We start from the raw sequence: 23945 nt of genomic DNA on the forward strand, positions 1-23945 counted from the left end.
CGTGAAAGAGCGCGTCCCTCGTCGCCCTTTCACTCGCACATACAGCGTTCGGCGGCGCGCGGCGACGATTTCATCTCCATTGACGTCATACGGAACCTCACGGCGACGGCGACGCCGGCGGCAGAAATCTGCTTTTGAGTGTCCATATAATTGCTATCGCAATAATAAATGCTTCGCCTGTGGGGTGAAACTGATTTTTTCAGCGCGCCGCGAGCAACCGCGGGCAATCTCGGATGTCATATGCCAAGAAGCCGCGCGCTCTTTGCGGCGAGCGGTAATAGCGTGTATATATATACTCACAGGGTTAGTTCTAGTTGTAAAACATAAATACCCCCAGAAAGTGGATGGGAAAACGGCGCCGCGGTAGCTCAATGGTAAGAGCATATCGCACGCGTAATGCGAAGACGTGGGATCGTTCCCCACCTGCGGCCGCGCGGGCCCTATCTTGAAAGCGATCTGCGACGGGCAACAGAGTCCGCCGTGCGCTGTGTTTTCGCCGTTTCGTTCGCGTTGAAGCCAGAGGCAGCACGAAGGTCAATTCGCTCGCTGCCGCTGCCGCGCTTCATCACCCTATAGCGTTTTGACAGCGAGTTTCCGCGGCAGTGGCGTAGCCACTGCCGCGGAAACTCGCCCTTTGTTTGTGGAAACCCGCCCTTTGTTTTCGTCGCTTCGCGCTGACATAATTCATGAAACCGGTGCTACTATCACAATTTCATTCCTGGGCGCTTCCGTTTGGTTGGTAATTTACAGCGAATCATGTCTGCATATGTAAAAAACTGTCACGGTGTTTGTCAAGGCTTTGACACTCTGTGAAGTTTTGGGCGAGAATGTGGCGGTCGCATTCTGAAGCAACAAATGTGCAACAAATGAAGCAACAAATGCGGCAGCCGCATTTTAGATGATGGCGAAAACGCTCGAGGCCCGTTTACATAGATTTAGGTGCACGTAAAAGACCCCAGGTGGTCGAAATCTCCGGTATACATTTCCGCCGCTTCCCTTCAGGTGCCGGTTAGGCCGCGCTCGCGCAGGATCTTAGGCTACGTTCACACTTGGTCTCGAAGCTGTCGGAAGCGGCAAAATCTTGCAAAAATCCGCCCGCCTAGGCGGCAAAACAGGCAGAAAAACAGGCTGCGAGCCAAATCAGTCTCGGGCCGATTTTTTCGCCATGGCGAAGCGGAAACGCGGCGGAAAGTCGTTCTGCTTCACTGCAAGCTACACTAGCATGTAAACAACCGGTCGTAAAATTGAACGTGGCACCAGAAGTGTAGGCTGTAATGCTGATCGACGCGATCAAGAACCAGCCCTTGCTCTACGACAAGAGTGGCACTAAAACGTACTGTCGGCAATACTCGCGATAGTATTCAACGTCGCGCGACCGGAGGTGCGGCAACGAAGCCTTGGCGTGACCCAACTTCTCGCGCTTTTGCAAAGCCAGGCGAACCCACCACCGCCGTTTCCGAGGTGTCCGCGTCTTCCGTTTATTCATTGTCCATTTCTAGAAAACAAGTAGGTAGAAGTATAAAAGCCATTTCTTCTTCCACTTCCACGGCAGACACTAGTTAGGCAGATTCCTCGTTGGCGCTCCATAATTCTCCTCGCACGTGTACGGTATGTTGCAGAAGTCGCGGGGTGCTTTCTCGTCACGTTACATGGGCTTGCCAAAAACCAAAGGTAGCGCCAGTACACAAAACACCAACACCGGAGCAGTGGGAGGCTGCGCTATCCTGCTCGAAGCCTGAAGAACAGCTCAAGCTGATCGACAGACCTCGCAAGATGGCAAAGGCCACAGGGGCCCTGGACTGAGGGCCCCTGTGGCCTTCAGTCCACGCCGGGAAAACTCCTTTGTAAAAATAAAGTTTTTCATTCATTTCATTCATTCTCGTCGCGACGATAGATTGGGAGCGTAGGTCTCACGTAGGACGCGCAGGCTTTGGCGAGCCCCAACACAAGGGCCAGCCCGGGTTTTAGCTGTGGTGTTCCCGTTGCCCCTTTGGTGTCCTGGAGGCGCCGACAATACGAAATGATGAAATGTTATTACAAATTGTAAATAAAGGCTATTAAAGAAATATTCTCACGCCTAGGCACCAACCTGTGACTCAGCGCTACCGCGCCCGTCTGCGGAGAATTACGGAACGCCAACGAGGAATTTACCGAAGGTCGCAGATGACACGCGAAGTTGCGTAAAATGATCACTTTTGATGACGGTACGTGGGTCAAAGAATGAACATACCGCTCGACATAATGCGATAATGAGCGCCACCACGCCGACAAACGTACGCAGACTAGATGGATCTGGACGAAAACGGCAGCTGCGGCCGCGGCGCTAGCAAAACAAATGTAAACAACTTGGACAGGCGCGGAAGAAATTTTCCGGCCGCTTTGGCCCTTCCGCCCGCTTGCCGCTTCCCAAGTGTGAACGTAGGCTTAGTCTGCGCGAGAAACGTCTCTTGTTTGCGATTGGGCCCCTATACGGAAGGCTGGTAATTACTGTTATGTGGTTGAATCCCAAACCAGCAATTACGGAAGGCTGGTATAGTTGCTGTTTTGTTGTGGAATCCCAAACCAGCAATGTACACACGAAGGGGTTGATGACAGCAGTGGAATTCCACCGACTGGCAACAGAATTCACGAAACAGACAGCCGACAAGCATGAATTACTGCTGTGCGCAGTACAGCGTAAGTGAACTCTTGTTGCAGGTGCTGACAGTTCTCGTCGGAGTTCAGGCGTCCTGAGAAATTGATTATGTTCACTATGCACTGAACAATACCGGAGTTCATTCCTGCATCACTAGTACACCAATCAGTCGAGATTCTGTGAGGTACGAGGCCGCTTCCTGTTTGCACCGGCGTAAGTGAAGCAGAAATGAGTTGCACGCACTACTTAAAATGCGTACACATGCCATATCTACGCTGTGCGGTGAAATATTCTTTACAATTCTGAATCTGTTGACGTAAAGGCAAATGACGGCTTCACGCTCGCACACAGCGGAAGACAGAGCGGCCCATGCACTTGCCGCAGGAAATGCAACCCTGTTGTATGAGGGAGCAGGGCGACGAAAGCTTCGAAAGAAAAAAGAGCCTTACGCGTTTTTGCGCGTATTTAAGTTTTCTAGCGCAAAGACGCAGCGAACAAGCTATTTCTATGGGAGTAGGTATAGCCTGGTCACACGTGCATTTTCACGCGTATAGCCGTCCTTGACTTGTGAAACGCACTTCGCCCCGACGAGGACGACGCCATCTACGCTTAACGGAGATCAACGATTAACGATGTCTTCTCCGATTGGGCGGGTCGTCTCAATGATGCGTTTTCGAGACTGGTCTACTGAATGTCTTTGATATACATGTATAGAGTGTGCTGAAACTACCGACATTTATTATCGATCACGTGACCTAGAGGAAACCAGAAGCTTGCCCCCCCCCCCCCCCCCCCGAAAAAAATTTCTGGCTACGCCCCTGTTCCGCGGTCATCGAGTGCGATGTGTTCATATGTTTTCTTGTGCGCGCGTGACACCATGCTTGTTAATTTAGTTAGTAAGCGAATGTTGACAAGTTTATACAGCTGATAAAGCTACCACCCTTAACTTCGTATACCTGTCTACTGATTTGCTATCGCAATCGACGCCTCTTCGCCTTTCGGGCGAAACTGCGACTTTTTTCACCAAGCCCGAGAGGTGGTTCAGGACCCCTTCAAACAAAGGTGGAAACGTCAGGCTAAAGGTTCTTTACGAAGATATATGGTTACAGCAGCAGAGAAACGGTGCCCGATGTATAAGGTCACGTGGTAAAGCGCGCGCAACGCGGGAGGGGACAAGTGCACGAGCGCGTGATATATAGCTCACTGAAGCGCGGTACCGGGATGAAGAGCGCCGTCATCTTAAGCTCCCTGAATAAAATAAGTATAAAGTAGAGATGGGGCAAATATCAATTTTAGAGCACAGCTCTTAGGCGCCCATTCCTGCGTTGAGCGTCGGTGTGCCTCGACGTCCCTCGGCGTAACCGAGCGAACAAGCACAGCGAATGAGCGAACGCGGAGCGCAGTGGGGGATGAAAGACGGTGATAGCGAAGAGCACGAAGAGGAAGCTACAGTGGAAGAAGGAGGCGGAAAGTGGAGAAAGAGAGTATGGCGAAATGGTGAGGAGGAGAGCAGAGTGCAGCACGAGACTGAGATGGCGCCATAGTACCAGAGTGCAGCTCTTAGGGGCCCGTTCCTGGGTTGAGTGCTAGGAGGAGGGTGAGCGTCGGCGTCCCTCGGCGTAACCGCTCGAACACGCTAGTACCACTGCTCGCGGGTTCGTCGTCTTCTTCCATAGCTGGTTCATCACACCAGCGTTCCCATGCATACTTCCCCTTCCTCATGCGAAGACTCTGACGGCACTGGCCCACTGTCAGTCGGTGCGGTGATTTGGGTCTCAAATTTTTTGCCTCAATATATCGCGAAGTAAAAACACGTATACAGCTGCGCTCAAATTTCGTATTACGGAGTATCGTAATCGTTGGACATTTTTTCTTGAATAGGAATAGTAAGTGTCGAATATCGAATCGAGTAGTCAAACGCAGACGCATGTATTTAAAGCAGGAAGTTCCTGCTTTATATATATGCGTTCAGGAACGCATATTTTGTTATATATATGTGTACCACTCTTCTACTGATCAGTGAAGAAAAGGCCGCACAGTATCAGAGGCAATCACTTTTAAAGATAAAATTATTAATTGCCATTTAAAAAGTGCACGAAGAACTCAACATCTTTAGAGACGGATTGCAAGTAAGTCTTCTAAGGATATGTATCAGCTTATTCAGTGGTTGCCGCTAAATAAGTGGTTATATCGAAATAATTAAGATCTGAAGTTGTGGAAAAAGAAAAAAAAAAAGAATTCGCTGAAGGACTTCTGCGCCATTATCACACGTATGAGGGTTCGTTTTAGGGAAGATATGATTGGTAGTGGCGTAAGAGATGAAACTACTGCCCACGACTATAGACTGCCAAATACACTAAATGACAGATTACAAGCAAAATTCACAGGTTGTCATGTATAGGCAGGTTTCCGCCGTGAAACGGAAAAGAAAAAAATGGGGGGAAGGAACGAATTACTCATTTTTGTTTCGAAAACATTTGCCGTTTCCCTTCTGATAATTTCTGATATTTAGTTTAGCAGACAGAGAACAGTAACCAGACCGCTAACAGTCGGTTGCTGCAAAATATATGGTTAGTTTCGAGATTCGAATATACCGAATACTTCATTTTCGAATACGAATACCATTAATTTCTGCGCAATATTCGAATCGTATTCGAAACTTCGATTATTCGCCCACCCCTAGTATAAAATATAGGTAGCGACATCATTTTATCTTGCCGCCCGAGCGGGCGAGGGAGGGCGAATTCGAGGAGGTCTGCGCGTCTCTATTGGTAGAGTTGAGTCACGTGGTATACGCTCGCTCCGTCTCCACGGAAACACGAACGCCGGCCGCGCATTTTGTTTTCTTCATTTGTTTTATTATTATTATTATTATTATTATTATTATTATTATTATTATTATTATTATTATTATTATTATTATTATTATTATTATTATTATTATTATTATTATTACATCTATACTTTTGTTATGGCGTCGGCGCCATGCGTGCGGCGTATTTCGCGCAAGTATCGTTGCCCAATTTGCGTTTGCGTGATGCTGTGTTACGAGGTCGCAAGAACGCAACAGAGAGGTTTGCCTTTCGTGTAACGAATTTCGCACCACGCGATTTTGACAGACCTCGGGGGTGTAAGTTTGGTTGCCGTGAATGGAAGCGTGGACGCGCAGCCGTCGGCCAATTTGTGCGTAAGCCGTTGGTATTGCGTTATTGTTGCTCGAAGGCACCGAAAGCACTTTTTGTGGAGCAGACGTTATATACATAATAAGAATTCTGCGAAATGTGGGTGAGCTATGAAAGCTACACAGTACGTATACAGACAAGCGATAGCTTATATGTTGCGAAGGTTTAATATGCTCTATTTTTATGGTCAATGCGCCATAAACGTGAAGTCTCTCTCTCTCTCTCTCTCTCTCTCTATATATATATATATATATATATATATATATTGCCACCTGGTGTTTTGAGCCAGCCAACAATCATCATTGGGTGCCCAGCAAGAACGGAGAAGACGACGAAGTCGAAGATCCCGCGCCAGCTGGAGAACCGTCTTCCTTCGTGTCTGGCATTCTTCGTGTCTGGCTGCTGGTACTGTTGCTTGCGCTTGCCTTAGCGCGTGACAAACTGGTGGAGGTGCTGGGTAATCTAATCTATGCACCAAACCCCTCCGAGCAGCAGGAGCTCCAGTCCCGTACCGGTGGTTACGCCTGTACACCGCGCCAGCAGAAGGATCCGTGGACAAGCCCCTGAGTTTGGACTCCTCCCAGAGACAATGGCAGCTCCGACCACCCCAACCGGTATGGAAGGTACTACGCCGATTCATTGTACGCTACTCAATCCGCGAACACCGAATCCCTTCCACGGTGCCATGCATGAGGATGTTGAAGATTGGCTGGTGCACTATGAACGTGTTGCCGCGTTCAACAAGTGGGACGATGTAGACAAACTGAAAAACGGATATTTCAGCCTTAACGATGGCGCACGTGTTTGGTATGAGAACCGTGCAGATACCCTAACTTCATGGGAAGAATTCAAACGCCGTCTTTTTGAGACCTATGCGAGCCCTGATCGCCGAGAACGAGCTGAGCGTGATCTCCAGTCCCGTATTCAAATGCCGAACGAAGGTGTCGCAATGTATGTCGAGGACATGACGCGTCTCTTTCGACGAGCCGACCCCAGCATGTCAGAAGAAAAGAAGGTGCGGTACCTGATGCGCGGAGTGAAAGAGCAGCTGTTCGGTGGTCTCGTACGCAGTCCTCCCAAGACTGTGTCAGAATTTCTTTCCGAGGCCGTCACCATGGAACAGACTCTTCGGCAGCGGGCAACATCATACGAACGCCAAGTGAACGCTGCCTCACCTACGGACTTCTTCGGAGCTCTCGGGGGCCACGTCGATTTCTTCCGAGAGCTCATCCGTTCCGTCATCCGCGAAGAACTCCAGAAACTGTCGGTACCTTCACAGCCGACGCTCAGCTCTTTGTCCAGCGTTGTCCGTGACGAAGTCCAGCATGCGCTAAGAGAACCACCCTTCAACACGGAAGCTCAACCGGTAAGAACTAACAGCCCCCGTATGTCATATTCGCAAGCTTTGCGGCAACCTGCACCACCTTCTTCCCCGTTTCGCACCGCGTCCCCGGCCATACTACCGCCCGACCAAGCGGCCTCGTATTACCACGACAACCGACAGGAGGCCCCAAGAAAATCAGACGTGTGGCGGGCACCTGATCGCCGTCCCCTTTGCTTTCACTGTGGCGAAGCTGGGCATGTCTACCGACAGTGCTCATATCGAGAGCTCGGACTACGCGGATTCCCAACAAACTCGCCGCGACCTAGGTTCGGCCAGCGTCCTCCTGCAATTGAAGAATACGTTGCCCAGCAGCGCGGATCCTCATCAGCTCGGCACCAGTCACGCTCCCCTTCGCCGCGGCGGTTTTCTCCGACTCGCCGTACATATTCGAGCGTGGTGCCGGGTCGGTCGCCCAGCCCGCGCCGGGAAAACTAACCACAGCGGCCTTCGGGGGCGAGGCCGCTCAGTCTGGACGTGCTCAAGGACCCCTGCTGACGCGTACGCGGATCGACGATACATCGACGACGACAGTACCTGCTGATTACGGAAGAAAAATTTCCTTGGACATTCCTGTATTGCTCGACGGTCGTGAATTGACTGCTTTAGTGGACACTGGAGCGGATTATTCAATAATCAGCGAAAACCTGGCCACCCTTCTAAAGAAAGTGACGACGCCTTGGAATCGAACGCCAGTTCGTACAGCTGGCGGGCACATTGTCACACCACTCGGCATGTGCACGGCACGAATAGAGATTCGCGGCTCTACATTTGTTGCCAGTTTGAGCATTCTCGCTCAGTGTTCTCGAGACCTAATCATCGGCATGGACTTTCTCAGGGAGCACGGAGCTATCATCGACATTCGCCAACGCCTCGTCACTTTCTCGACAAAGAGCGCCGCAGCGACGACCAACACCATCCACCCTCGAGCACCTCTTCGTGTTACCGACGACGCTGTCACGTTACCACCGCGTGCAAGTGTCGTGGTTCAAGTGGCATGTGACAGGCTCTTACACGGTGAAGCGGTCGCAGAAAGCAATCACTCGCTCCTGCTTTCTCAAGGTGTTTGCGTAGCAAGAAGCCTTATTGATCTTCATGATGGCCACTCTGACGTTCTTGTCACGAACTTCAGCTACGAACACCGCCACCTTTTCCCCGGTACTGTCATCGCCTACGCCGACCCAATCGCCGATGTCACTGAATGTTTTGTTTCCGAGGCAGTTGACACTGCTGAAGCACCTTTACGCAACGTCGACATTAGTCCAACGCTTCCTGAAGACAACAAACAACCCTTGCGCGAGCTGTTACTCGAGTTTCACTCTTGCTTTGCACGGTCGTCGAAGATACGTCAAACGGCGATTACGAAACACCGTATCATCACCTATGACGACGCGCACCCCATACGGCAACGGCCTTATCGTGTCTCCCAAACCGAACGACATGCCATTCAAACGCAGGTGAAGGAAATGCTTCAAGACGGCGTAATACAGCCTTCATGCAGCCCCTGGTCATCGCCAGTCGTGCTTGTTAAAAAGAAAGATGGCACGCTTCGGTTTTGTGTTGACTACCGGAAGCTAAATAACGTCACAAGGAAGGACGTGTACCCGTTGCCTCGTGTCGACGATTCTCTGGACAGGCTGAGGCGTGCAAAGTATTTCTCCTCTATCGATCTGAAAAGTGGCTACTGGCAAATTGAAGTAGATGAGCGGGACCGCGAAAAAACTGCCTTTGTTACTCCGGACGGCCTTTACGAATTTCGAGTACTCCCTTTCGGCCTCTGTTCCGCTCCAGCCACATTCCAGCGAATGATGGATACCGTTCTCGCTGACCTCAAATGGAAAAGCTGCCTCGTCTATCTCGATAATGTCGTTGTCTTTTCGGAATCTTTTGACGAGCACCTTCGACGCCTTCGGAATGTACTCGAAGCCATTCGATCGGCTGACCTTACCCTCAAGCCAGAGAAATGCCATTTTGGTTACGAGGAACTGAAGTTTCTCGGACACGTCGTGAGCGCGGCAGGTGTTCGGCCCGATCCCGAGAAGACTGCTGCCGTAGCTGCTTTTCCAGCTCCAACAGACAAGAAAAGTGTCAGACGATTTTTGGGCTTGTGCGCATATTATCGCCGCTTCATTGAAAATTTTTCGAAGATTGCAGAGCCGCTATTTCGCCTTACGCGTGACGACGTGCCATTCCTCTGGACTGATGAACAACAGACCGCCTTTGCGGAGCTACAACGTCGATTGTCTTCTCCTCCCGTGCTTGGTCATTTCGATGAGGACGCCGACACAGAAGTACGCACTGACGCCAGCAATATCGGTCTCGGAGCTATCCTGGTGCAAAGGCAAGACGGGACTGAACGAGTTATAGCCTACGCGAGCCGCACTCTGTCACGCGCCGAGTCCAATTATTCCACCACAGAGAAGGAGTGCCTCGCGGTCATTTGGGCTACTACAAAGTTTAGGCCGTATCTCTACGGGCGGCCATTTAAAGTTGTGACTGATCATCACGCTTTATGCTGGTTGGCCAACCTTCGAGACCCTTCTGGACGATTAGCGCGTTGGAGTCTACGACTCCAGGAATTTAACATCACCATCGTGTACAAGTCAGGCAGAAAACATGAAGATGCTGACACGCTATCACGAGCACCTGTTGAATCTGAGAATCCTGACGAGGAAGATGACAGCGCCTTCCTGGGAGCCCTCAGCGGGCCGGATCTGCTCGCTAAACAGCGATCGGACACTGAGTTAAGGCCCATCATCTCTCACTTAGAAGGCGGCATCGCGTCCATTCCTCGCTCGATTTCGCGACGGTTGTCGTCGTTTTGCCTACGAGAGGGCATCTTATACAAAAGAAACACAGGTGCCGGCGACAAACCACATCTTCTAGTAGTGCCTCAAGCCCTTCGCGACGACATTCTATTAGCCTGCCACGACGAGCCGACATCTGGTCACTTGGGCTACTCAAGGACTCTGGACAGGGTACGAAAGCTGTACTACTGGCCTAGACTGACTGCTTGCGTCAAACGCTACGTGAAAGGATGTCGTGAATGCCAGCGCCGCAAGTCACCCCCCTTCAAGCCTGCAGGCCTTCTACAACCCATCGACCCTCCGCGTACGCCGTTTGATCAAGTTGGAATGGACCTTCTTGGCCCTTTTCCCTTGTCTTCCTCCGGCAATAAGTGGATCATTGTCGCAACTGATTACTTGACGCGTTACGCTGAGACGAAGGCACTACCACGCGGGACAGCATCTGAGGTTGCCCAGTTTTTTATGCATCACATTGTGCTTCGGCATGGCGCACCGTCATTCATCATCACTGACCGAGGGACCGCATTTACGGCGAAGCTCCTGGACGACATCTTCAAGTTGAGTTATACGAGTCATCGAAAGGCCACTGCATACCACCCTCAGACTAACGGCTTGACGGAAAGACTAAACAAAACACTGGCAGACATGATATCTATGTACGTGGATGTGCAACACAAAACGTGGGACGAAATCCTGCCGTACGTAACGTTTGCGTACAACACTGCCACGCAGGAAACTACACGATTCACGCCGTTTCGTCTCGTCTATGGTCGAGATGTCCAAACTATGCTCGACGCCATGATTCCGTATGACGACATCGATGAGCTCGACCAGTTAGCTCCTGACGTCGAGGAGTACATTCAGCGCGCCGAGGAAGCACGTCAACTGGCCCGTGTGCACATAAGACAGCAGCAGTCTACAGATGCAATAAGGTACAATCTCCACCATCAACAAGTTACCTATGAGCCCGGCGACCAAGTTTGGGTTTGGACCCCCATTAGACGGCGAGGCCTCAGCGAGAAACTCCTGAGCAAGTACTTCGGACCGTACACAGTGCTAAGGCGTGTTAGCGACGTGAACTATGAAGTGATTCCTGACGGAGACCTGCCATCGTCCAAGCGCCGATTACCCCGTGCAGAGATTGTACATGTCGTCCGCCTCAAGCCGTATTTTACACGGTGATGTTTACATAGCGTACTGTTGAACAAACTTTTTGCTGTAGTCGCATCGTCCTCCGAAGAACTCCGAAGCGAATTGTTTTTCCCGACCACAGAACGCATTTTTTGCCTAGTGTGCATGTCCGTATCTGGGCTAGCACGTTTACATTTTTTTTTTTTGTGCGTCTTACCTCATTTGTGTACTTTTCATGTACGTCTTCTGTTTGAGCATCGAGTCGATGCTTCATTGGGAGGGGGAATAATGCCACCTGGTGTTTTGAGCCAGCCAACAATCATCATTGGGTGCCCAGCAAGAACGGAGAAGACGACGAAGTCGAAGATCCCGCGCCAGCTGGAGAACCGTCTTCCTTCGTGTCTGGCATTCTTCGTGTCTGGCTGCTGGTACTGTTGCTTGCGCTTGCCTTAGCGCGTGACAATATATAGAAATATATATATATATATATATATATATATATATATATATATATATATATATATATTGTAATCGTGTAGCATTTATTTACACTTGCTTTATAGAAAACGACATGCACATAACGATAATGCAGCTTTGTGGTGAAGGCGGGTGTTTTTAATTCGCACACGCCCCTCTGATACCGAGGCATTGAGCTTTATACATGACGGGAAATTTAGACGCGACACCATATGAAGAAAAACGACCGCACAGGCAAGAACGTCAGCGATGTAGCTTTGTGACGCTAAGCAGCAATCAACATTGTTCTTCTAGTGTATGTTACAGTCAACAAGCATGCATGTTGGCGATTTCACTCCCGTGGTTATCTGGTCTGATTACGGCACGCAACTGTGTCTGCGCACGCTCGCACGATATTGAAAAGTGCGTCTGTCTTCTTTGAATAAGCTTATACAGTTGCGAGTGACTTTCTTTCCTGTCCGGTCGTTTCTTCACACGGTCTCACGCCTTTTCTGCCATAAATGTATGAACCAAGATAGCCCAGCAATTAGGCAATGATAATATTTACATTTATTCTGCCACTCGCTAAACCTGTTACGTGAAATTGCACGAGCACAATAACCAACAATATGTCGACGAGTGCAGGAGTGAGCTTGCAATCAAAGCTATGCATTTTTTCTTTTTTTAATGCGCCTTGTTATTTTTATCACTTAGCGCCAAAAAGATTAATGACCTAATATAAATAGGCTATGCAAGCACGTGCGCTAGCAGTTCTTTCCATCAGGGACTCATTCGCCTGTTACTTGGCCTAAGACCGCAACAAAAAGAAATAAAGGATCAAAACCGTCAAATAGGGCCCAAGGAGCCACGTGATGACCGCGTTGCATTTAGGATCGGTGCGAGCGCGTTCTGACTGGCTAAGCTGGGGTACGCGTGGGAAGGAGGCAGGCGCCCCCAGCCAATCATAACTTCAGCAGCAGAAGAAATGAACACGCCCACTATAGGTGGTCACTTACAGAATACGCCCCTCCCCCCAGAGGCACCGTCGCAGTTTTCGAATGTCACAACTGAAAAGATAAACGTAACAACCGGGAAAACGTAACAGGCAGGAATGATGCAACGAGTTTCTACTGTACTTCAATTATGGTGAAAAATGAACTGGGAAATCCCAAAACCTTATGAGTTGCGTGCTCCAATTAATAACTTCGTGCGCAACCTATGCCGCGCGGAAGTGCGCGCTCTGCAGTAAACGCACGACTTTTGTTATTTTATTTATTGCATAAAATTCTCAGAAGCGGTCACCAGAAGTTATGGCTCATTCATATATGACCAAACAATTATAGCAGCAAAGTAACCGTATGTGCATAAGAATGCGTCTTATTTTCTGCCCACTGGCGCTCATACATCGCATGTGCTTACATAATGTTATGCGTCTGTAATAGGCGCGCACACGTATGATCTCCGAGACTGCGCTTATAAATACTCTGTTCAAATCGATTATAGCGGCAGACACCGGCTACAAATTCTTCGCATTACTATAACTCCTTACAGCAAAATTACGTTCCATACGCGCAGCTCGCAACACTGCGAAGGCTAGAATAATTTCTCTCACTTCTACAATTCACGACTAAAACAACAGTGTGCGTCACATAACTGCAAAAAAAAAAAAAAAAAAAAAAAAAAAAATAAAATAAAACCCGTCTATCAGTACGCGTCGCATAATTCAACGTGATTAAACCTTATAGATTTACGTCGCAAAATATGACGTATTTATTACGTGCAAGGCATATCGCAGATCTGAACCTTTTTGTCGTCGAACGAAGGCAGTGACACGTAATCACGTGTACTCATTGTTGCGACTAGCGGCCACAGCGCACAACGTGCGCTCGCGACAAAAACGTACTAGGTCGCATACTGTAAACACAAAGGTGCGAAAATAATAGGTAATTTGACGTGAACTTACGTCTACAAGTTGTAGTTGTAATATATGTAGTTATTCTGCAGAAAGCGTCGCAGATCAAAATTAACTGCACTGAGACTTCCTTGCTTATGTTTCGCAGCGCTGTCTGCTAAGTGTTCTGAGTTGCTTGATACAGCAGTGGTTGGATGTCTGTTTTCTGACGGTCAACGGAACTTAATTTTTTCTGAGGACGGTCGGGAAACAGACGACCAACGGTAAATTCAAATGATATCTCGCAGCGGCTTGCGGCCATGCTTGTAGCAGACGCCACAGTCAGTTTCGGTTGTAGCTCGGTTATCCGCGACGGCTAAACTTTCCTCTTTGCACTTTGACGCTACATGCGCTGATCAGAATTAAATTATTTTATGATATCGTATTTTACTACAGAAAAAATTATTAAGCTTACTTTTTTAAACTTACATTATAGAAGTTGACAAAGTGAAACTTTTTTTTTTGTTTTTTTTGGGTCACGTGGGTTATTGCGTGCCACATTTTAGGCTGCTCCAAGAGGGTGGCGATCGACAACGTGAGGCGGCACTCACACGAGCATTTTTCAGTGCACCGTCGGCGTGTTAGTTTTTTTTTTCTTTTATTATTCTTTTCTTCTTGTTTCCCAACCCCAAAAACTGTCTCAAAACTGTATCCATAGATCAGTGTCCTCATCATGAACAAGCTCTACATCGGCAATCTACCGGCGGACGTGAACGAAGGATCTATCCGAGAACTGTTTCACGAGCAAACCGGCGCCGTTCCCAAATCTGTGCTCCTGAAGAAGGGGGGCTATGCTTTCGTCGAGTGTGCTGACGACTTGGTGATTAGCAAGGCCATCGAAGCCCTGAACGGTAAGACGTCGTGTCCATGGCACTTCGTTGACAAAATGTGGCTCGAAGAAGCGCGTGCGGCAAGTGTCTCGTGCTGCCAGTTTACGTTTGGAGTAGGGTTCGGTGTAGGAGGGCCGAGGAAACGCAGGTTGCATGAACTCGGCTTCAAAATGGCGCCTAATCTAAATTCTCCGGCCGGCGTGGCCTGGAGGTCGCATGCCGTCGCTTATTCATTGACGACACGTTGAGACGCGTTCGTGCGCGGTGCGCGGCGTTAGCGCGAGGCTCGCCGGCACCGTGACCGTTGGGCGTATCATCGGTGCACGCCGTCGGCGACTGCTTTTTTCTCGGCAACGCGGCCGCGCTCACATGGTTACCTTGCGGTTAGGCTTAGCGAAAAGTTCTCGGAAAATAGAGCTAAATTCGGCCGCCACAGACGATGCGGCGGCGAAAAGAGAGCTCGATTAGCGCGCGCTGTTGCCGTTAGCGAAATGGTTGGGCTGGTGCTTATTGCCGCTTTTTTTACGTGCGCGCGTGTGTGTTTGCGAGCGCGCATATAACTCGTTGGGAAACGCCGGTCGCGGAGCGGCGCTGAATCTTCGGGTGCTTATTTTAGAGGCAACGACCTTAGAGGCGCTTCTCATTTCATGCTCGTGTTTGGTTAGGCGGGGACTCGCCCACTTTATTTTTTAAAATCCTTCGGCGTTTTATGCAGAGGAGCATTTCGTATTCGCAGCGATGTGCTCCTCAAAAAAGCTCTCCTGGCGGCGAACTGCATAGAACTTGTTTCTGGTTTTGCTATAGTAGAATCTGCTGGTCCTTTCGAGATAATCGTGAGTAAGAAGATAGAAGAAAGGATACTATCCCGTCGTAAGTCACTGCACAGTCAGCTTTCGCCTCGTCTGTGCGTCTTTCTTTTTACGAGGGGACTGTCGATAAGATGACATACTACGCGCGATGCCTGTCCTTCCGGTCTGCGATTCCTCTTGTGCCGATATGAAGGAAATGCGTGGGGGCGTTGATAAATGGTCACGTTAAGATTGGTTAGCGTGACATCTCACTAAAATCGGCCGCTAAGCGGACAGAAAAAGAGTAATTTCAGCCAGAACGTCGCGCGTTGTTACGGAGATCGGCCAGAGCGCTTGCGGACTAGCGTGCTTTTGAAGAGGAGGCATATTTGAACAGCTAAGTGCAATAATTGGTGCGATTGCATCGGTGATTTGGGTGCTAATTATTAATGACGTAGTTGGACTTTTCGCAGTCGCCTCCATGACTAAATGCTGATGAGACAGGCACGTTTAAACTGCACGTGTGATGTTTTTCTTTTGTGCGAACGAGCAAAGTTGCCTTTCTTTGGACTGATATTTAAAATTTGCACGATTGTGAAACGCCAGACATATTTGTAGTTTTAAGATAACATGTATCACTTCTCTGTTGGGCTAGGTATTGTTGGAAACGTTGGGCTAGCCGTACAAAAAAACTATAGAAGTTGCATCTTTTTCATGAAAGAACACTTCAAGAACACTTAAGATGCACAAGTGACCTATCACGTGACCTTCTACTAGAGTATTCGGTGCCTTGTCTCTTTATTAGTATTAAAATGCAGCACACGTTTGTTCTATTATAAGTTTTTTTCTAAGTTGCAGTGTGCAGATACGCCTTCATTTGTAGTGAGAAGAAAAGTGATGCTGCCTTCGCTTGACTTGATTTAGTTGGCTTGGCTAGTTTATCAACGGAATGACTACAGGGTCCGCCAGCCATGACGTAGCCGTGTACTTGGGGCAAAATGCGGTACAAATATGAGAAAGGTCTGTTAAAATGCAGTACAAATATGAGAAAGGGGCGGGGGGGTGTCTGTACAACAGCACAGACTTATTGTACAAGCATTTTAGAAAGTGGTATAAAAGGTCCAAATGTAGGTGGTTAACCACAGTTGCACTCACTCCTGGGAAAGCAGAACGATGGGCGGCTGTTACAATTTGCGAGGTAGGCTATTGGCATAGCTCTAGCTTCTCAGCATTGCTGGAGGAGGGACTGTTATTTTTTAGAGGCTGCTCAGATCGAAAAATACTGCTTACAAAATATTCATGCGCTTTTTGAAGTAACTGCTGCAGGTGTAAAGACTACCGGGGGATGAGCTTTTTGTTGCAACATAAGAAACTGGGTCCTTAGAAATCGGTCGTCAGTCCTTCTAAGCTAGCAGAAACTGGAAATCTAGAAATTTCTGCACAAGTTTCCCTCGCAGACATCAACGATCTTGACGTCTTTGCGGGGTTAGTTAACCATTTATTGGTAAAGGAAAGTTACGTTGCATTTAAGAGCATGCCAGCAACCGTGCTGGCAAGTTTTTGTGTGCAAAAAAGACTGAAAGCTGAGGAATAAAGAAAAAAAGGGAAGTTTTTAGTGTAGAATTGGCTTCATCGATGTTGCGATTGGGTTTGAGATTGAAGAGTTCTGGCAACTCTGTCCTTTCACTTGTCCCACTAATAAGAAACACTTGTTTATCAAAGAAATGTGAATAGAGTTAAAAAGTATGCTCTGAACTCGTTATTAGTGTCTTTAGTGGGCGGCGACTCTGGCGATCCTTGACCATATCAGAAAAGTAGTTATGGATTTTTTTTCTTCACGTATTTCTACCCTAAGAGAATTTTACTTTCATAAACAAGCAACAATCTCTATGTCAACATTGAAACTGGACTGCTCAAGCCTTTCCTTGCGAGCTCGCTAGTGCGGCAAAACACGTGCGACACATTCCAAATGCATTGCGTCACATGAAGGGCTTGACAATTATGGTATAATTGATTTCATGCAACAGAGAAGACTAACAGAAAAAAAAGGATGTGTTCTACATGCTTTGTTAAAGACAGCTTCACAAGTTTTCAACGAGAGCACTGCTGCTTCTGAGCTAATTTTGTGACCCACAGGCATAGGATGGCGAGGAGAAAGCTTCCCTACGAGGGCAGTGATTAGGTTTGTGCATGGCAATCTCAGAAATTCTTTCAGAAAAACTGCACAGTTCTTGGCCGCATTGTTTAGCGCACATGGCTGAAGTGTCCAGAAGTGTGATACAAATACAGCCAGGATCTGTGGGCCTAAGAAAAGTGACCAAAGTGTCCCTTTAAACCTGTGCCTGTAGTAGTGTGTAAAACTATTAGGTCGTTAGCCTAATGACATGACTTATACACCGCTCGAACCGGCAAATGTAGTCATGTTGGCAGTGCACTGGTACATGGGAAACAAAATTGTCATTTGGAATTGACGGCAATGCCAATGGGTAAATTGGTAGGCACATTAAATGTTTGCTGTTTTAAATAATGCCTGCATGATAACACTGCACTATTGTTAAGAGACGTATTTAGCATTAATTTTACCATGAATAAAGCAGATAATTGCAACCACATTACCATTTTCAATCATCACTGAGCCAAGAGACGACAATGTCACATCCAATGCGAGGAGTGAAAAAGGGGCCGTTTCTGTTCCAGGTGGCACTGGGATGCTTGTGACAGTTAAAATAACAAAATGTCTTAAATGTAATTTCAACTTCGCATTGAGCATTATGTTAAAAATGCTGCTATTGAGGCTACTCACTTCTACACAACAAAGTGTGTTGAACGAAGGCTTGCCAGTAAGTGCCTACAGAGTATTCAGTGCGACAGTGTGCGGATGACACCAATGGCAAAGCGCACTCGCCTGTAGCGACACTACATTTGCCCATTTGACAGGGGTATTAGTGACATTTTGATTGACTTTGGAAAGACTACATCTAACGAGGCTTGGTTGAAAGTTTCACTGCACTATCTTTGTACCTACATTTTAATAGCTGCTGTAAGGGGCCTGAAAATGGAATGGTAAAGTTAAAGCTCATGCTGTTGTTTTTTGTGTCGTAATTGGGGCTATGATTATGTATGGGGCGCTGTGGTTGGCAGCACTTGGGAGGTAATTCTGTGTGTGCCCAACTCGGGTCACTGTGCTTACTGAACTTGAGTGTATGCCCACTTTGCCTTGTAGGACACTCTTTCATGGGATCCCAATTGCTGGTGGAACCACAACAGTCGGCACCGCAGAACAGAAGGTATATCCTAGAGCCGGAGCTGTGGCGCGGAGAGTGCTGCTTACCAGCTATAGTGAACTCGCAGTAATTCAAACTCTTAGGATTGCGTATGTGATTGCGTGCATGCTTTGACTACTCTTGTTATGAATGCCTCGTATGACCCACTTCTGGCTGTGTTCCACCTCCTTGGAAAGTAAAGAAGTTTCAACTGATAGTGGGGGTTCTTTGAATTGAGCATTGTTTGAATTGGGCACTATTTGATGCCATTGAGTACGTGTTCACTCAGTCGAAAACTTTAGTTTTGCTTGAATTAAAATGGCATTTGATATGAGGCATCTGTATTCGAGTGTTGCTAGCAATGGAGTGGAATGACTAATATTTTTAATTGTTGGATACAGTGCATTAATATGTTTAACGCGCTAATATATTTTCACGCAAAGCTAATTCATTTGTCTACCTTAGTGGCAGGCGGTTTTTTGTATTGTTGTCCTTAAGGGGGGGGGGGGGGACATGCGTTTTAAAGCTATATTTCCTATTTTTTGAACCAAGTATGATAAAATTTGTTGTACTTGTTTAGTTTCTTCTTCTGATTTTAAAAATGAAATATTTGTTTGTTTAGATTGATTATTTCATGAGATAAACAAAAAATTCATTTTGTTTTCTGAACAATGGACAAATAACCACTGCACAAAAATATACAGATGGCACATGAGTCAATACTAAAAAGGATAAGACACGCTATGATGGAAGTGCTTTTATTATTGGGTCATTATTTCTTGTTTTATAACACCCTGAACACCAGTGTTTTGAACATAACCATGCAGTGGTTGCACATAAGACAGATCTTACAGGTTTAAACAATGTTTTTAATCTGATCTCATGTTGTGTGCTCCAAATATCTATCTTCATGCTGCAAAAATAATTCTATCTGACAGGTACCGATGTACCACAGTAGATTTGCTGGGTGTGCAAAATTAGTATTTTGACAAAATGAAGAAAACAAGCAAGTCATTTGCCCTGGAGTTTTAAAAATATATTATGGCTGAAATGTCAACATACATGATAAGAAATTTGGCAGATAAAGAAATTAATAGATGCAGATTCTTAAAATGCAATCATACAAAACTATAGATTTTGTATAATGACCCATGTCCCCCCGTAATTAGGTGTTACTAGTATGTCATCAAGTGGAATGCTCGTATTTGGAAGGTTCTGCCTTTTTGTTTTGTTTTTGTCACGATCACAGAACGTTGGTGTTGTCACAAACTACAAATGCTTTGCAATTCAACCTTTGTATGACCTTTTAAATTGCATTGGCAATCTGCAGTCATTCTGTATTTGGCAAGAATAATCTGTACACAGTGCCTTCAATTCAGAGCCAAGTTTCCTAAATTGTAAACTTTATTGGCCAGGTGTACATTTGTTTCCCATATGGGAAGTAAAGCAGTCAAGGAGTACCATAAAGTTTAGATACGGCGGGAAACATAATTTTGTTAGAAAAAATGATTGACATGTGTCTTTGGGTATAAATTTGAGCATTCAGGAAATAAATGACCATTCTAAAATTGTTTCAGTGGAGCATATGCAAGCCGTGGTGCATTATATGAATTAAAACGTTTGGAGTAATAGCAACCCCACCGGCCAGAAACAAATTTCGTTTCAGTACAGACAACTAAGTGTTTTGCACAAGAGCAATGAAAGCATCAAAACCTCCTCGGTGTCTGCCTCGCCTTACAACTCCTCTTCGAAAATTGCACATTAGATATGCTCATACCCTTTTTGCTAAAGAAGTCTGTATAGTAAAAGTACGTGCTTTATATTGTGCATGTATGTGAGGCGTGGGGTGTATGCTGATAGTGGTGTGCCTTCGGGGTGTGTGTGTGCCCGTTTCCAGAGGTCGTGGCAACCGAGTGCATGTGAGCAACATTCCCAGCCATGTGCAGCGGGAAGAGGTCCATGATCTTCTTGCTACCTTTGGAACTGTGCAGAACCTAGAACTACGTGAGTTCGTTTTTTGGCTTGCTTATTTTCAGTGCACACAAAAATCGCTAGTGTGTCCTACAAAACTAATTACGAGAGGGAATTCTGGTGCCAGTGTCTGTTGCGGTACGATTGGACAGGCATGAGAATGGTGGTGACGGGTCGAATTAAAATGAGAGGCAGTAGAAACGCCGAAAGACGCCACCGATTCATCGGCAGTATTTGCCCCAATTCTAAAATGCTCCTGAATTGAATGCGCACCCACTTTTTAGCGGTTCAAAGTAGGAAAGTAATGTTGAAAGGACATTGGAGCTCCTAAACGAAGTAGTAATTTAATGCACACCTGATATTTTAGCAAGAAAAACATAGCATGCCTCCGATTCTGACCATAAGAAAACAAAAACAGTGAGCTATAACTTCACAGAATGCAAACTTATTTACATAATGCTCGTTATCACACTAGGACAGCACTTTATCACTGTCTACTAAGAGCCACAACATGTCGGTCTTCGTATGATCCACAGCACAGTTTCATAGTCTACATTTGTCAATCTGCTTCGCAACAATTGCAAATGGGGTTGTGGCCCATGCCTAGACTAACCTAGTTTGTCCTGTGATGCGTATGATTCTCCGGTACGCCAGTAACACATGATGTAACTTGTTGCTGCCAGCTGAACTAAAGCAACACATCGTTGTTATGCTATGTGAGAAAACTTTTGTCACCATCCGTGGTCGCCATCTTGTGACAATAATGCTGGCTAGGCTGGCTCTAACTGCCCAAAAAGTTTACGCACAGATTTTCTTGGAAAACAAGATCCACATTTCATTGAGGTAAATACTATAATAACTCTTTATAAGCTACCGTTCTTGCTTGAAAATCTTCCTGGGTTGGCCGAAAATAGGTGTTTTCGGCGGAAAATGGAGTGTGCTCCTGAGCGCCTCCGAGATGGATGCTGCCACCAGGGGAGTCTCCCATTTTGCAATAATTATACCTATGCACAGAAACATCATATCGCTTTGATATATTTAGAAAGATATGATTGCTAGGAAATTCAAAGAGAGAAAGTGTATTATAATAGCGCGAATGTGTGGTGATTACCTGGCCCTGGTTGTTTAGTGGCTGTGGCGTTGTGCTGCTGATGTTGAGGTTGCCGGTTCAATTCCTCCAAGCAGCCCCATTTAAATATGACGAAATGCAAGAACTCTTGTGTACATAGGTGCACGTTAAAGAACCCCAAGTGGTCAGAATTAATCCGAAGTCCGCCCACTATGGCGTGCCTCATAATCTGATTATGGTTCTGGCACATAATTCACAGAATTGAGTTTTTAAGCGTGACAATTATACTGGTGCATGTACGACCCAGCATTCTCATGGTAGCAGAGTGACCACAGAGCCAGAGTTTCTTCTAATTTTCCTAGGAAACTTTATGGCAGGGGTATGAACATGAGAGAAGCTAACACGAAGATAGAAGCTCGAAGTCAGTGACAGTGGTCGAACAAGGAATGTCACTACGTCCAATGATTTGGCAAAGGCATTGGATCCAACAGGCGGCACATGCTTCTGGATATGGAGGCGGCACTCAAATATGTTGAAAGTGTCGCGGTTGAGGCCATTGTCAATGCTGAGATCATGTGATCAGATGCCTGTCGTGGTGGCCACATTTTCACAAGAATGGAATGCAGAAATGCTTGTTTGCTGATGTTTAGGTTCAAGGTGATTGTAATCCATAACCCCCCCAGCTCCCAACGATGGTGTCCCCATGGCCTACCATGTGGCTTTGGCATATAGGCTCCGTACAGTCAACAGGCGGCGCTGCTGCGCAACAGCGGTGGCGCGATGCTCAGCGTCGCATGTGGCGGGCGGCGCGAAACTGGGAAGGGGGGAAGACAGCGAGATTTCGGAACTACGTATACACGCCTCGGAAAGCCGCACGTATATCCGCGATCCTCCTTCTTTTTTTGTGCGTGTGTGTACGTGAAAGTACAAGCGTGGCCCTCTGTGATGGCACAAATAGTTTTTGCGGGGTTCAGGCCTATTAAAGGAATAGACGATTACTTTCACAATGCAGCGTTAACCAGCGGAGACAAGCTCTACGCTGCTTCGCATGTTGCTTGTGTGAAATAAGTGGACGGCGTGGACGTTCACGCGAAGTGCCATTCGCAACAGGGAAAGCAAGTATACGACGTCATCCTTCACATGAGTAAAGCTTACTGTTATACTAAAATTGAAGTCACTAAACTGGCACCCTGAAAACGTTGTAGTTGACCGATTTTTAATCGACGCCTCACTGTTGGCAATGCATGCCTCATTTCGCTCCGGCGCGTTGTACGCCGCGGCCTATCATTTGATGCCCCTGTCACACTGTTACTTTAGATTGTCATACAGCTCGATCTGGACCGCGTGCAGCTACACGCTCACTCGTAGGCTGTCGTGAGCACAGTCATGTCGAGTGAGCTAAACGATTCGGATTGTTGTATCGTGTGGCAGTGACCATGCTATCCTCGTTGACTCGTTTGAGACCCAGTCGGAGCCACCTGCTGCGCTGATAAACGAGATTTATTAACTAGGCGATCTTAATTTACATGACGCGAATGTTCGTTTTTCATCATGTACAATGATCGAGGCTCATTAGGCCCCTTTCACAAGATACGATTTCTCTTGCGAATTCCTTTCCTTGCATACGCGCTTTGCTTTTACAATGATACACCGCAAATGTACATCACAAGAAAAATCGCACCATGTGAAACCGCGCCTCTCAAGCGCCAGCGGCCGAAACGAGGATCGTCGAATTCGTGCTCGCCAGCACAAAATAGGCTTCCTTGGCATAAAATATTGCTCATAGCACATGCCAGTGCTATGCTGATCATACCGAATGCTAAGACAACGGCAAGCAGTCGTCAAATCAGCAAAGTCGTGACAAATTTCCTTTAAATGTTCAGCAGCTGGCCATGGCCGCTCGCTTCGCACAACGAGCTGTGAAACGCGCATGTGTAGCACGCTATACAGAACAAAACCTTCTCACAAATATAAAAAAAAGCTGACTTACTTTACTCTCATCTAAGCTGCGATCCATTTCTTTTGCCGTTCGATCTCATAAGACTTGCCAGGAAACCTGTACAACTTTATCCCGGGCTAGCCTTCGTGGTTGTGACAGCCCTTTACGCAGCAGTATCGCCGGTTCCACTTGCCCTTTTTTTTTTCTCACCTCCGACGCTTGCCGATGAAGCGCAAGCCATTGCACTGTCGCAAGACGTATAAAAAAAATAAGGAGGCTGGTGAACAAAGCAAAACGGCTTCAACCGTGGCCGAGACGAAATGTAGCGCGCGGGAAAGAATACTCATCGAGCCGGCCGAGCTGCGGCGCCCACTTCCCAACACTGTTGCGTCGCTGCGCTAGATGGCGCCAGAGCTGCCGCAAACTCGACTGTACGGAGCCTATCAACAATGAGCATTAAGCGTGCACATTTAAGAAAAAACTTCACTGACGATTACCATACTCCCTAATGTGAGATTTGAGCACAGCTCTATACGTGTTTT

General features: G+C 47.2%; 1 protein-coding gene across 1 annotated transcript in view; it reads left to right on the forward strand.

Annotated features, from left to right (window-relative positions):
• The first annotated feature begins 14067 nt into the window (after window positions 1–14067).
• The window catches only part of LOC119441279 (insulin-like growth factor 2 mRNA-binding protein 1), a 53501-nt gene continuing 43623 nt past the window's right edge, over window positions 14068–23945 (forward strand). The window contains exons 1-3 of the mRNA XM_037705902.2: window positions 14068–14394; window positions 18385–18448; window positions 20322–20428. Of these exons, the coding sequence (XP_037561830.1) occupies window positions 14217–14394; window positions 18385–18448; window positions 20322–20428 (349 nt within the window). The 5' untranslated portion in view covers window positions 14068–14216. The remainder of the gene's footprint in view (window positions 14395–18384; window positions 18449–20321; window positions 20429–23945) is intronic.

The sequence above is a fragment of the Dermacentor silvarum genome, chromosome 2, assembly GCF_013339745.2.
Source record: "Dermacentor silvarum isolate Dsil-2018 chromosome 2, BIME_Dsil_1.4, whole genome shotgun sequence".
Classification (NCBI taxonomy): Eukaryota; Metazoa; Arthropoda; class Arachnida; order Ixodida; family Ixodidae; genus Dermacentor; species Dermacentor silvarum.